The 15,884-nt window shown below is 36.0% G+C and overlaps 1 protein-coding gene across 29 annotated transcripts in view; it reads right to left on the minus strand.

Annotated features, from left to right (window-relative positions):
* Positions 1–15,884, minus strand: part of SOX6 (SRY-box transcription factor 6) — a 600,111-nt gene that overhangs the window by 180,281 nt on the left and 403,946 nt on the right. For all 29 annotated transcript variants that reach the window (XM_074336057.2, XM_088791655.1, XM_074336055.2 and 26 more), the window contains one exon: positions 15,723–15,791. In XM_074336057.2, coding sequence (XP_074192158.1) covers positions 15,723–15,791 — 69 coding nt within the window. The remainder of the gene's footprint in view (positions 1–15,722; positions 15,792–15,884) is intronic.

Genomic DNA, 15,884 nt, shown 5'->3' on the forward strand with positions numbered 1-15,884 from the left:
ATTAGTCAAAAATTAAGAATAAGGGCTAATGAGGATTAAAATACAAATCAAAAGGGAAAAATGACCCGGCTTACAAAATCCTTTTAAGAAAACATGAACAGTGTAAGTGGAGATATACCTGTAATCTCCTACGTATGCCTATTTAGCAATATGGATTTTTTTCCCCAGATAGGAGAGTCCAGAAATCGAGGCAAACTAAACAAATCATAGTTTGAAACACCCACAGAAAATGTTGAAATAAACATCCCCTCCACATTTTAAGCAATTACTGTCTAAAGAAAGGGTTCACAGTTGCCAAGGATGCTGCTTAGTAAATAGTTTAAATTCCTTCCACTTGAGAGAGAAAGGATCCGAAGTATATTAGCCTCTCCCCTCCCCCTCCAGTGAATTAATATTCCATGATATACACCACCGCTGCTGATGGGGGCACCTCTTTTCAATGAGCAGAGATCAGCAAAGGGCTATTTCACAAAGAATAAAAATATAACCTTGTAATTCTAATGTATGTTTATGTTTTTTAAAAAAAGTGGCAGATCCATGTTAATAAACCTTGCTTAGGGAAAAAAATGAAATAGTTGCTAAGCCATGGTGAGTAATTAGCCCTTCAGCATCCCCTTTCTTCAAGAATGTTTCCTCCCGTGCTGGTTCTTTTAAATAGCTCCAGTCCTGGCTGCCTTTGTTGGGCTTGGAAATTGTTCACATATGAGAGAAATTAAGCTCTCATTTAACAGAGACACATGCCTGTCAAGACCAGAGGAACAAAGACTAGTCCCTGGGGCCTGTTCAGCTCCCAGAGGCTGCCACTCATTCTGTTAGCAATGCTTACCCTTTACAGAATGTGTATAAAACCCAATAAATCATTTCATCTGCTGTGCTTAATACACAAGAGCTCTGACCATTTTTCAAAGTGTTTTTCTCATACAACTTCACAGCTAGTTAGTTAGTTGTTGTTTTTTAAGACCTCCTAGTGTTTATTTTTTTCAAAATGCAATGAGACTTTTTTTAAGTCAAAAAGGTAATGAGAATGTCCCCAAACACTACTGTCATAGGCGAAGAGGCAGTATCTCCTTAGCTTTCCTCCCAGATATCGTTCCTGCATTTTATAGTTAATAATTCCAACACCCATTTTGTGAATTACCAGTACATCTCCCAGTGCTTTAAACCCAGATTCAGAATCTAGCTCTGGAAAAAAATAAAAATACAAATAAACTAAGGGATGGAATGGGATAGACTGGCTGTCCTACTTCAAGTCAATACATTTTGCCCCCTTTGGAACACACAGCCAACATGTTCTTTCAGGGTGGAGACTAAAACTACTACTTCTTAACAGTTAGCTATTTTTACTAGAAAGTAAAATAGCCTTCCTATAGAGCCACCCAAAATATCCCTTCACACATTCCCATTTCCAAAGAAAACCTGATGCTCTTTGACCCTTCTTCAGGAGAGAAGACAACATGCGTTACCTTTTATATAGAAATCTTCTCTGTATTGTCCCCTACCTCATTCCCTCACCTGCTCCTCCCACTGGGGAAAAACAGAGAGGCCATGCTTAAAAACTAACGACCAGACTTTGAAAACCTTCCAGTTCAGATCTACTCTTACCCAAAGTATAGAGGGGGAAGGGCAGCAGGGAAATGAGTATCTGTCCATAATTATTAAAATAAATCCTTTACCCAGAAGTAAAATGCCTATTGAACCTGACTGTTGTACGTAGAGCAAACTTACCAAGGATTTACGCTAGCAAACTTTGAACAGAAACACTGGGAATTCTAGGGCTGACGGCTTCAATCCCCAAAATGCCATGGACCCCAAAATACTAAGAAGCTGGTAGCACAAGGAACCTCACCTTGCTCAGCAGGGGGAGAAAAAGCAGATCTGGACTTGATAAGTAAAACCAGATCTACACAATGGTTACCCGGTGAAGCCCTGCCATTAATGGGGACCATAAACAATTCAAGAAGCCAGCACTGCAGTAGTTTCTCCAGAATAGGTTTCACTCCTATCCAGTTAGATAGCAATCAGATGTACAACTGGCACAAATGCTTTGTGCAAACACAGGTAATTGTGCATGTGCCTCACTATACAAGAAAAAAAAAGAAATGGAAGCTCATCAGACTCTTACATTCATTTTATGTATCATTTCTGAATGATTTACCATTTTTCAAATAATAATTTATTTTCATTTTTAAACCACAAATCACATCCTGCAGGCCTTAGTAGATGCAGATGTCAGAATGTGGTAGTACAACAAAATTAATTAAATAACCCTTGAAAAAATAAAACAAAGTTTATTTATAAAAAATGACATTAAGGTGAACTGCCTAATAAGAACATGGATTTGCTTAAATAAAACATTATATAGTTCTGTTTTAGATTCATCCCTAAAGCCCTGAAAGATATTAGAATTTTAGTGAGTAATTACCCTATTTACTTCAAACAAAATGGGAGGAAATCGGAAAACCATATTAAACTCTACCATACATCAGAAATGAAATTCATTTTTTATCTTGCAACCCAATAAATAAGTTGTAGTTGGAAAATTTATTAGGACTAGAAGATGAAACCTAACAAGCTAGAAATGAGGAAATGGCCAAAAGAATATCTACATCAACATTATGCTTCAAGGAGTAAACCCACTTCTAGGGAGCATAACCAAGAAGTGTCCCCTTCACAGCTTAATTGTTTTCAGTCTGAATCACACTCAGCACCACCCCCACAGTTAGACAAAGTTCTAACTACTTAACACATCTCTTTTCAAGTGAAAAGGCAACACTTGGGGTGAAAACAAGAGAGACCAGGAAAAGGTGTTATATGCTATGTATGCCACTGACATAATACTTCGCTAGGATATGCGGTAATTTCCTGCAATTAATACTTTAGCAAAGCTAGAAGGATTTTTTTCCCAAAAATTATAATATTTCACTTGCAACACTAAAATTGAGTTTGTGTCACCCTTTCCATTATATAGCCCTAATGCCAGGAGTTTGTTGTTGGCTCCAGAAATGTGTTAGGTGTGGTCTGAAAGCAGGCATTTATAGGCCATCTTCCTAAATGCATTTTTCTAAAAATCCCCCATAGCTATCATTTCATGTGGCAGGCATTACAAGCCATCACAATACCCCACAAAGAACACATGGATTTGACCTCATAATTCAAAACCTTTCAATGGTTTAAAATGCAAACACTGCTAAGTGGACATGGCTTGTGCTGTGGCCAAACACGACACTTGCCTGAAAGCTTTGTAGGCAAGACTACCTACGGCTCTCCATTTTCTAAGGACCAGAGTTAATTCCCATTAACTAGAATCACAGGAGGTCAGAGTCACAAGGAATTTCAGCAATAATTTTATATAATGATCCGTGTTCTAAATATATGGAAAATGAGAATTAGTGCGGAAGAATAATTTCCCTGGTATCATGTATAATTACTAGCAGGACAAATACAAGACACAGACATCCTGGATCCAAGTCTAGACTTCTTTCTACCACTCTACACTTCTCTCATACTGTTTCATCTCCCAGCTGGGACTGGGTACCTTCAATGGAAGGGACAACAAATGCTGCTGAGAGTAGATCAGCAATCATCTCTATGTCTTCTCTTTTCCTGGTCTTAAAAATGTGGCCTCTCTGAGCCAAAGTGAACATACAAGTCTATGGAATTAATTCAGTGTCCTAGACTAAGTTGGTTAGGAAAGTGAGTAAGAGATGGAGCAAGTTATCGGGAAAATAGCCTGAAAGCACTGGAAAGATCTATCCCCACATGTTTTTTCCAGCTACCTGGAGACCTTGTTGTTTTTGATTAATTAGAAGCTCTACTTAAGCAACTAGAAATCAGATATGACAGTCAAGTTGCAAGATTACAATTACCAGTGGTGAGCACAAGATAAAGGGATAGATGTCTGCTCCTTTTTTTGTTACCTGCATTTTTTAAAGTAAAATAATAATAATAGTTATTATTATTATAATAAAAACTATACATTCTCTTCCAGTCTTTTTGTAAATGTCTATTTTTATGTAGTTGAGATTATACTATGTTCACATTATTGTATTCTAGGGCTGTTTCCCTCTGAATATTATACAGTAGGCATTATCACAAATCATTAATATAATTTTTAACAGCCAATAACAGCCCATCACATGAATATACCATAATGAACGTAATAATTTTTCTAATATTGAAAAACAAGATTCTTTCAATATACTTTAACATTTCTTAACTAGTTTTTTTCTTATGCTAAAGCAATATGTATTAGAAAAATATTTTAAAACTAAACTAAAACAAGAAACAATAGTTTAACTATAATTCTACTGCACAAAGACATTTGCCTTTAACACTGTACTCTTAACCAGCTGAGGTAGACAGTATACAAAAATCTAGGTCTTTACAGTCAGGGCCCAGTCTTGTTGAGAGAAAACACTTTGTTGATATGGAGGCCAGGGCCGTAAACAGAGTTCCGATTACCTCTTCTACTGGCCTGCCAACGATCTGAACTTCCCTCCCACAAGGGAGCTCTAGGAAACCCAAGGATGTACTCCCACCCTAAAACGGAGCCCATGAGAGGGCCCAGGCAGAGACCAATGTATCCGACCATCCAAAATAGAACAAAATCTGACAATCTTAACAGAAAAACAGCTGTTGTGTGGAGGCTAACTTCAAGAGCTCAATTTCATTTTTCTTTGCCCCAGTTTCCACCTTTGCATTACAGATATTCCAACCAAGAGCTAGAAGGTCTCCACTACATTTGCTCCATCAATTGTGGATCTGACCGGGTCTGCTGATCTTCTAAGACTAAACTCTAGCTAAACCCAATAATGAATACCTCTATCTCATTTTTGCCTGCTTCTCTGGGCTTTTCCACAAAGAATATCAGGTCTTCTAATGGTGTCTCTACTCCACTTAGCCTTCCAATGTAAAATCTAGAAACTTGAGTCTGCACAAAGCAGCACAAGAATTACAGAGAGTATGGTAGAGAAGAAAACTTGGAACAAGTTTTTCCTCTTCTCAAACCTCCATTACTCACCACTAAGCAAGGTGATAGCTTCCTACCCATGAGCACTTTCTTCTTCTCCATTATCTTCTATTAAGTTCATTCTTCTACCATTATATCCATGTCGATTCTTTCAAACCACAGCCTCCAGCTACTAAAGTGATTATCTGTGAGCTATCGTGGTTCCCCGAATATAAGACGTACCCCGAAAATAAGCCCCAGTTAAGATCGTCAGCCAGATGGATGCATCTAGTACGTTATGACGATGTTCCAGAAGAGGATGACATGACTGTATTTGAATAAATGTAGATTGTTGTAGATTAAAAAATAAGACATCCCCTGAAAATACGCCCTAAGGCATCTTTTGGAGCAAAAATTAATATAAGACCCAGTCTGATTTTCAGGAAACACGGTATCATGATATCCATGGTTCTCAGTGAAATGCCAATCAGGAGGAAGGAGGGGCTGACAGCCACAGAATGCAGAACGGTCCTTAGGACAAACAAATGCCTGAATCAACAGTTGGAGATCCTTCCTCTCCTTGAAGTGTCAGGTGCCTGACTGCCTCCTCAGACACCATTCAATTATATCAATTGAGTGTCCTATATTTAACTAATCCTCTGTACATGAATAAATGACTTCTGCCACATCCAGCTTAAAAAACACCAAACTAGGACTCACTTCATCTTTTATCGAATAACAGTACAAAAGGAATGATTTTCCACTTGGGTAATTGGTTTCTGACATAATCATAACTTTTAAAAGGGAACAAAAGTTATTAGACAATCAATTGAAACTAAAATCAATTTTCTTAATCCCCCCCCCCATTTTCCTATGAATAATACAATTAAGAAATATATAAGGAGGAGCCAACACTTGTGCAGCTGGGAAATGAGCCTTGCCTATTGCAGTTCTTTAGAATAGTTTGTGCACGTTGTCAACAAGTTCAGCCCTTTCCTTTTGCACTAATCCCAGCCATTGTAGAAAATTCATTTGTAGACATGTTAAGAGAAAAATCTTCCACCGAAGTATATGTTTAACAGACATCACGACTATGACCTCACTGAGGATGGACTTGACCCTTTATTCTGACCTGTGAGTTCCTTAACTTTCGTTGTTTAATGTTACAACTTTAACATTTTCTTAATGGATTGGGTGGTGAATCAAATGAATTTAGCGTCTCACCAGTGAGGCATTGCACCTTTTGCATCATTTATTTTCTTTTATTTTGAACAAGTAAAAATATCTGACTCTCAACATTAATAACTTTGAGGGGGAGTTACCTTATGTGAATTAAAAATGGTTATGTCAGTACATCCCTTCAGAATTTAAAAAATATTTCCCTGTGCTATATCAAGTGTCACACAGTATATCAATTTTTATTTCCCATCTCTCAAGTCTGGTATGCATACTGTTTAACTTCTTAAATTCTAAGTATAGACATAATTCACAAAAGCTGGGCAAATGCTTGACTTACAGGAGATGGCGTACATAAGATTTATATGAACAACTTTATTTTAAACAAGAAGGACTTTTGCATTTTGTGGTGCTACATCACATAACTTCATCTGTATACTTTTTAAAAAGGCTATAAAATAAATTGGAAAGGTTCATTTACTATCCCTCTAACTTCACAAGCACTACTGATCTAATAGAAAAGCCCATTTTAGAGTGAAAGGTGAGAAGTTGACCCTAACTTCCAGAATAAAAGGCCACGCTCCCTTTTCGACAATCTCCAGGCAGCTCTGTCTAATTCTTGGTCAACCACTTCTGAGTGCCTGATAAACCTTATTCTCCTCTCGGTGGCAAGTGAAATACTTCTCCTTTGACAGCCAGAGAAAACTGTTGCTCTTTCTTTTCCTCTAGATTATCATGATGATAACAATTGATTAAAATGCATCCATCCACATTGATTATTCTATATTTGCATCACTTATGTGTGGGTTCTAATTATGCCTGCGTATAGAGATACAAACATGCTGATACACGCAGATATAAAATACGTACATGTATGTTTCTCTGTAAGGGATTCTGGAATTATTCCTATACGTAGTATACAAGAATAATGATTGATAGATATTATGCATTTAGCACGTCGTAGGGGCTTTATAGGATGATCGCTAATAAACTATTAAGGGATAGGAAATTCAAGCTTAGAGATATTAAGTAACTTCTCTCAGCTGGTAAGTAGCAAAACAATCACAGAGCTAATAAGTAGGGGAATTTAAATCTTAATTTAATAGTTTCCAATACTCGTGCTGGTTCTACAAAAGTTTTACATTACGTGCACTCTGAAACAATGTATCTTATCCCCTACACCTTCTATTATACATACAAATGTAGCTTAAAAGTGCATTCACATTCATACAGTCCTCATATATGTCAAGATGTAGTCAATTGCATAGATACTTTTTCTTAAAGCACATTTAAAAAAACAGGTTGAGTTCCTGGGTCAAAATTCTTTCTGTTTAGATAGAAGAAGTCAAATAGCATCTGAGAATTTATTTTCTAAAAGTTTTTGTCTTATTATGAAAAACTATGTTCATTTTTATTTTAAATACCTGTCCCAAAGGTACAAATCTGATAGCAACACATTCCTGTCTTGCCAGTGTACCAACATATAAATAAAAATCAAGTCATTAGAACTAGCTAAATTTATTAAAATTGTTTGAACCATGATCTGTTATATACTTTCTAGCTATTAAGTAAAATAGCTGTGACCAAAGTCAAAAGTATATGTCAACTGCTTAAGAATTATTTGGGTAAGTTATACCCAAACCTCACTCTGTCTATAGGTAGGTAGGTGGGCAGGTAGGTAGGTAGGCAGGTAGGTAGGTAGATAGATAGGCCAAGCAACTTAAGAGTACATGTAATCATTTAATCTGCACTACACTGTATGAAGCACTATATCTCAATCCTGATTAACCTCTAGAATCATCTACTAGAGAAATTTTAACAGTCACCATCTGGGACTCTACCCAGACCAATTCAATCAGAATCTCTGGGATGGGACCAGGGCATCAGTATTTTTAAAAGGCTTCCCAGTGATTACACGGTACAGCCAAGGTTGAGAACCACTGGCATCAAATGCTGCCACTTCTGTCAGCTGGAGAAGGTGGATGCAAAACAAAAAGAAGGTGTTAACATGAAAAGTGACTGACCCCCAATATAGAGATGTATCACTTTAAAGCCCCCAGAAAGTAATATCTAAGGAGTGTATATGTAAATACCAAAAGAGTCACTCAGCCATGAATCCATTTCACACTACACTACAAAAAGATTCCAATTATGTTCTTTTTATCTCTTTCCTTGTGGGTATGTACCCACAGTTTGTAGGAGTTCTGGGATATAAACTGATTCTAATAACAAATCTTCCATTTTTTTCCATTTAAGGATAAAGAGAATGTAATGAGATTTTAGATGTTAGGTACTATTATCCACATTTTACAAACTCAGAAACTAAAGTGCACTAAGAGTTATTCAGTCACAAAAAGGGCAAACTGAGATACAACCTGAAATGTTGGAAATAGAACTAGACTAGGAGTCAAGAAAGTTGAGTTTCACTCATGGCTCTGACACTACATAGCTTTTTAAGCTTGGACAAGTGTGTGGTCTGTGCCTCAGCTTCCCAGTGTAAAGGTTTTTTTTTAGACCAGAGAAAGAGCTCCAAAGAAATTTCAAAGAAAAACAAAAGTGTGGACTTATAGATTTGGAAAGATTTTTTATTTTACCAACTAAAACTACTGGAAAACAAAAGAAACAAAGCACATACCATTTATTATCACCTTTACTTCATAAAAAGAAAGGGTATTTTAATTCCAAAGAAAGTAGAAAAAATATAATCTCGGTGATTTTTAAGTCTAGCTTAATGATAAACTCACTATATTGCTGTCCAACAGGAATAGCTATCACCACCCCACCCCAACCCACCCATCAATAAATGAGAATCATGAGGACCTCTTGGTGATATTTCTAAGCTTAACGTTCTGTGAAAGCGGATGCAGAGTGAAGGTGGAATATTCAATACTACTTAGGGTAGTGCTCTTTCAAGGGTTTGCCAAAATTCCATCATTAAAGAACTACCTTAATAATTTTTGCCTTATCCAAGTACCCAATTATTATTTACATAAGGTTGTTTTTAAATTGGACTTTTTTTTTTTCTTCATTACATTTATTTCAGAAGGAAACTTTATATCACTGGCTCAAATAGAAAACTGAAATCACTTGTAATAAACAGAAGATAATCAGGTAACCATGAAAATAAGTTACTTTATTTAAATTTGAGTTCATCACTATTGCCTCCAAAGTCTCTAAGACCAAGATGATGTCTCTCTCTCTCTCGCCTACAAAAAGAGACTGCATATCCTAGAAAGGGATTAAAGACTAACACTAAACTGAGACCTCAGTGTAATCAGAGAGATCAAGAAAAACATTGAAAAGAGCCGCCTTTTCCCTGGGGGAGTGATTCAAGGTTATATAATGTCACACACTGGCACCACCTGGATCATCTGTCACTCTGCTCCGTACCCTCCTGCCTCTGAAGAGGTAAGGCACTCTCCCTCTTTCATTAATCCCAGAAAGCAGCAGAGACTTTGGTGTCCCTGAGTGTTCAGTATCGCTAGTTTGAGAGAGAGCTGGGCAGTGGAACCGGAGAGATAAGCACAAGTATCTTAGAAAGAGAAGAGAGGGTCAGCTAAAGGAAACTGGGGAAGCTGAAGGCTCGTGCCTGAAAAGCGCTGAGATTCACCAACAGGCTCTGGTCTGCTGAGTGAGAACTTTGCCCTAAGGCCATCTTTGGAAAACAGGTAGCCAGCTGATGAATAATTCCGTACACTATTAGGTTGGTGCAAAAGGAACTGTGGTCGGATACTGTTAAAAATAATTGCAAAAACCACAGTTCCTTTTGCACCAACCTAATAGCTCCAAGGATCTGGTCAGGTATCACTTCTTGCTTCTAGATCCACTCCAGCTTTAACAGTCGAGCATGCAAAGTTTCTGATCCACAATAATAATTTAGATTTTTAGCTGTGAAGGCCCTTGCTATTCATGAATGATAACCACTTTACCTATTCTTTACAATTCAGAAATTTCACTAGTAAAATGTTTGAAGCATGCAATGGAGCATCAGCTATCATTACTTAAAAAGTTAATTAGATTACATAAAAGAAATAATTAGATTTGCATTTTTATCTTGGTTTTAAACTTCCAAAGAAGATCACAACAGCCTGCCTGTGGGCAATTAAAAACAGCATACAGCAGAAAAATAGAGGAGAGAGGGTCTGTATTTCCTGGCTAATTCATGATTGAAGATAGAATTACAAAATATTCTAAGGGCTTGCTGAAGCTGGGGGCTAATCTTCAACTTCTAAACTATGTTTATAACCCTCTTTTCCTTGCAAGACAGTATCAGATACATATACAGTGCCAATAGACATATCAAATTACTTCCAATGGGTTTATTTGGTCCTTTCAGAGGCTGTTGGAAGGAGATCCTTTACCTGATCAATAACATAAAAAAGAACTATTTGCTAGAGCCAAAACAGGAGCACTGTAATTGCTTTTTGTTTATCAATGCTAAATACAATTAACAAAGAGATACAACACAAGACAGAAGGACTATGTAAGACTGGAAAGCTCCTGACTTTCCTCAGTCTCTCGGTTGGCTGCTCCAGCCTTCTCTAAAAGACAATAAATGTAAGGTCCAGCTCTTAAAATTAGAGGTCAATTAGATACTTAATGATGAAGCATATCTTCAAATATATATCTATTATTATTATCCTAGCAAAAAATTAATTAACCAGGTCACGCAGGCCATGAAGGCTAATGTACAAAGTAATTATTTCTGATCTTTAGACAACTACCTCACATAAATGGTAGTCCTTATTCTGCTCAGCAGATACCTGAAATGCCTGTAGTTAATCAGACTGAAGGAAACAAAAGGTAAGGCTTATCTCCTTAAAAGGTGAGAGTACATCTCAAATTATTCTATTTAATGCTTTAAGAAAAATCACTTCCTTGCTTCTAACATTAACATCTCTTCTAGTTACCCTGTTTCCCCAAAAATAAGACCTAGCCGGACAAGCAGCTCTAATGCATCTTTTGGAGCAAAAAGACGCATTAGAGCTCCTTGTCCGGCTAGGTCTTATTTTTGGGGAAACGGGGGAAAGACAGGAAGAAAAGAGAACACACAGTTAATGGTGCTCTGCCGCGTGACAAACACAGACACACAAGTTATACCAGTAGCACACAGGAATATATTATAACCAAAATAGAAAACACTATGTATGAAAAATACTCATATACCCTTAAGAACAGACTGAAACTCTAGTGAAGAGACAAATTCTTGCTTTTGCAAATAAGCAGCATGAACTACAGCATTTAAAAGACAAAGTTTTCAGATCAGACAAAGGATATCTGCAAAACAGCAGCAATGACATTTATTTCAAGCATTCCACAGACTGAGTTCACCATTTGATGCATGTATTAAATGATGAAGGGAGGGCAATTAATATTGTATATTAACCATAAATATTAAAAAAGAGCTAAGAATTTCAAACTTCAAAATTACACCCAAAAAGGAAGATATATGAGTTGCCTAAATCATTGGCACTGGCCCAGGCAGCCAAATACTCAAATACAATCCCAACCAGCCAGTCTATCCTTCAGAGACTGCTGTGTTGTTGTTTGATCACCAATGTGAGAAGAGGACAGTGCCTATATAGCACACAATACAGGCCATTTGAATAACTCTAAAATTGGGGTCTGAATTCATTCCTGGAGAAGTAAGTTTTTCACAAAGCTATTTCAATGTGCTATATTCTCTTGCAAAGATTCAGTTCTAGCAGCAAAATGCCATTGCTAAGTGTGTTCTTATAGACATGCTATCGAGACCAAAGAATCTGGTGTATTGTATCCATGAAGAGTATCTTCTCTAGATTCAAAAAATGAAAGTTAGCTAGATAAATACATGGATGGATCAAGAAATCAGGATTTATGAAATATTTTCTGTTTTGCTTGGACTAGACTTCCATAATAATTGATTAAAATACTGTAAATAGTATTCTTTGATATGTCCAATGAATTAGAAGTGAATTTTGTTTACTAGTTACTATAACTCTTCTAAAGAAAATGCTCCAAGATATTGGCTAAGATACTATATAATGCAATGAGTCGAAGGAGGAGGAGAAATTACTGAGGTGGTTATCTATCCCTTGGAATTACAGCATGAGAACAACATTCCCAACACCAAGGATCCGTATTCCATGATCTATTAGTTTTGCTTCCCATAAAGTTGATAAAAACTGTTCTATTTCTGTCCCGGAAATATCAAAAATGTCTAACTTTTTCTGGGCTCCATATCGGGGGAATTACTTAATATGTAACAAATTAGAGGAATCACCATTTTCCCCAAAGCACAAATAGAGGTATTTGAATTCACTAAGCAAACAGCCTCCTAAAAGATTTGTTAATATTAAAGCATTTTAATAATCATTTAAAGTTATTAACCTGATTTTTTAATGGTAAAAAATGACTCATCAAAAATACAAAAACATTAGTTTACAAAATCACTCATCTTACTTTTTCAACAAGGCTTACATTACCTTAAAACCATTTCTTTGAAAATTATTTAGGATTTACCAAGGCACGATTATGTTAAAAACTATATTCAAGAAAGAAAAAATATATAAATGAAAAGATTTTAACTGCATATGGAAGTTGTAAATAACAGCAGATAAAATGAGCCTATAAAACAGTATTGCAATACTATCTTAATCATGCCTTTTCCTATTTCCAATTAAAAATCCTGCCTTTAGATTTGTGCAAACCATTCAGGTTTTCATTTATTTCCACTACAACAGGCCTAGATATGTTTGTGTGTGGTTGTTACAAGAGGTTAGACACTTTTCCCCTTCTTTCTATTACAGTTTGCAAATTCCAAAGCGATGGTGCTAATTCAGAAGTCAGCATTCTGAACTAGAAGTATAACAGTCTTGAATGCAATCACTTGATACTCATGAGCCACAGCCAATTGCCATGGCTTCATCTTGGGGACCATGTTAGCTAATAGGTTCTAGGACTCGAGATTTTAAAGAAAGAAAAAAGGTCAAATTCACTCAAATTGTCTCAGTATTCATTTGCTTTCAGAAGAGAAGCTAGGTTTTGTATTTATCATCTTATTTTACTTTGTTGTTTTTTAAAAAGGAGACTTTGTTTTGCGATAGAAAAAATATTTGAAGCATCTCTTAAATCTCATATTTTGTTCAAAAAAACGTATTTAAATTAGCCCAAGAATATGCTCCCTCCTAAATTTGATCATGTCATGGCTTGTGAAAAGCCAGTTTTGAAAATAGTTAATCCATTCCCATCCAAAAAAGGAAACGAAAAGTCTGAATATCAGATACCCGCTTTTTAAGTGTCAGAGACGAATGTTTTGTGTAAGGAGTGTTTTTCAGTATTTGAAAAATTCTTTGAATGGTCTCATACTGATAAGATAAATACTGACAAGATTTGCAGTGAAGCAGTAGCTCAGGACAGAAGTAAATACAGGTTATTGGCTCCTCTTATTTTTTAAAATATGAATTCTTGTTACAAAGAATCCCATATTTCTAAAATGAATGTAACTCTGACACTTTGAATCTCTCTATGATTTTATAATTTACACTGCTGAGATCAAGTGCTGATTAGCTTCCATTTTTAAAAATTTAAACAATGAGAAATATCTACGGATGTTAAGAGAAATTAAATTTCTATTAGAAAACTTGAGAGAAAAAAAAACAATTTTCCTATTTTCTCAAACTGAACATTCTGATGAATTACATTTTAACATCAAGTTCTAGTTTCCTGAAAAAGACATCAATTTCATGTAGTCAAGTTATAACTATAAAATCATAGATAATCAATAAATACTAAAAATATTTCATAAAAATACTCTGAACTGATTTATTTGCTACTCATCTGAGATCCTCAGTACCACAGGCAAACATCAATTAAGACAGCCAGTTAATTCAAACAACATTGAACTAAGAAGTGAAATATATTCAAAATAAATAAAGAAGTAAGTAATAAAGAGGTAGTAAAAACCTTAATAATAAGTAACTGATATGGGAACATCTCAGGGAAGGTCTTCCATTTCTGCTTTACAAATATGAGAAACACAGAGAACTAAATGACCAGGTTATTTAACACCTACTGAGTTCTTAGAGAGGGATCTAGAGAAAAATGTAGGAAGCCACAGGCTAAAAATCTTGACCTTAGCAGTAGGAGACACACTGAAAATTCTAATAAGGGCAGAACAAGGGAACACCTGGACAGTTACTTAATTAAGGATCTCAGCATGAGTTATAAAAGAGATATCAGGATGAGAAATTATTCCAAGATTTAATTGTAAAGGCTGACTGTCAAAAATGCCAGACATTCCATCCCATCTATATTTGGACTCTATTTTAAAACATATAGCATTGAGTATAGAATACAGAATCAGAACTAATTCTAAAACAACCACAACAAAACACTGGTTAAAGCCTCCTAGTGAATGTAGCTGAACAAAATGCCAAATTAGGTACAGGTACTTCTTTAGGCACTAAATCGGTATTTTAAACGCAGTGCCTACTCCCTGCCTCACTAAGTTAGATTAACAAAGTGAAGCCAGGATCTCAGTTAAAATCACTGGCTTTCATCATGAGATAGAAGATTCAAGTCGGCTAGGACTTTACGCGAATGATTTTTTTTAAAAATACAGGAAAGTGTAATATTAACTTCAAGGAAAGGAATAATATAATTCAGAATATACTGCCCCAACTAGCTGAAGCACAGATCCCAGTGGTTAGAAAATACCCACAGCAGCCAAGAGAAATCACAGAGGCTGTGGTGGGAACACATAACTCTGGGATCAGTTTTCCTGAGGATTAATCACCAGACAACCAGTTCCCTATGCTATGGCTTTCTAGAAGCCACACACCTATGTTCCTATTCAAAAATGAAGACCACTTCCTTACCTATCTCAAATAGCTGTTAGTTGAATTAACCATCAAGTATCTAACGGAATGACAGAAATCAAAATTCTTTCCCGGGCCACTGTCACTATGATCTCTATGTTGTGTCACCCTGCCACAACAAAAAAAAAAAGGGGGAATTTCTAAATTGTGTTATAATCATTCAGAAACAAGTTATTCTTCCTTGCTAGACTATAAGCTCCTTGAAGACAGTTATTTGTTAATCTTTATATTTCCCTCAGCATCTAACAGAAATGCAATTAATATCTGTTGAACAAATTAATTACCAACCTTTTCCCAGGTCATAAGATTCTTCCCATAACTGGCCCAATCAGACAGTCCTGACAAGTAAATAAACATGAGCTTCTCCCCATAATGCTATTAGAAGGTGAAACACAAAGCAGAAATTGGTTTGTGGCAATCCAAAGAGCATGTGTATGCTACCTTGGAAACCATTAGGTTTCCACTAGGTTGTGTTAGGCAAATGGCAGAAAGATTAAAAAAAAAAAAAAAAAAAAAAAATGGTTTTTTTCTGCTTATGCATCACATCAGAAAAGAATGCTTAGGCCACCATTTAATTGCTATTTCCTACATCCACTGATACAATTGTATACAACATCCTTGAACAGCAGCCGTATTGGTGCTGTTTATAAGAGAGGGGTGCATTTGCAGCATTTTAAATTCCATTTTCAAGGAGGAAAGTATCTAAGTATAATCAGACGTGAGTAATAAAATACACTGACCTGGATCTGTTGCTGCAGGAGATTAATTTTGTGCTGCTGTTGCAGAAGTTGCTGCTGTTGTCTTGCAATCTATCAGAAATAAAGTTTCATTAAGTTAAAATGAAATGCTTACACCTTTGCCATTACCTCAGGTGTCTCTCCTGGTATTACAAGAATGCTTTA

This window comes from Rhinolophus sinicus, chromosome 14 (assembly GCF_057876585.1).
Source record: "Rhinolophus sinicus isolate RSI-liver-muscle chromosome 14, RSI-T2T, whole genome shotgun sequence".
Classification (NCBI taxonomy): domain Eukaryota; kingdom Metazoa; phylum Chordata; class Mammalia; order Chiroptera; family Rhinolophidae; genus Rhinolophus; species Rhinolophus sinicus.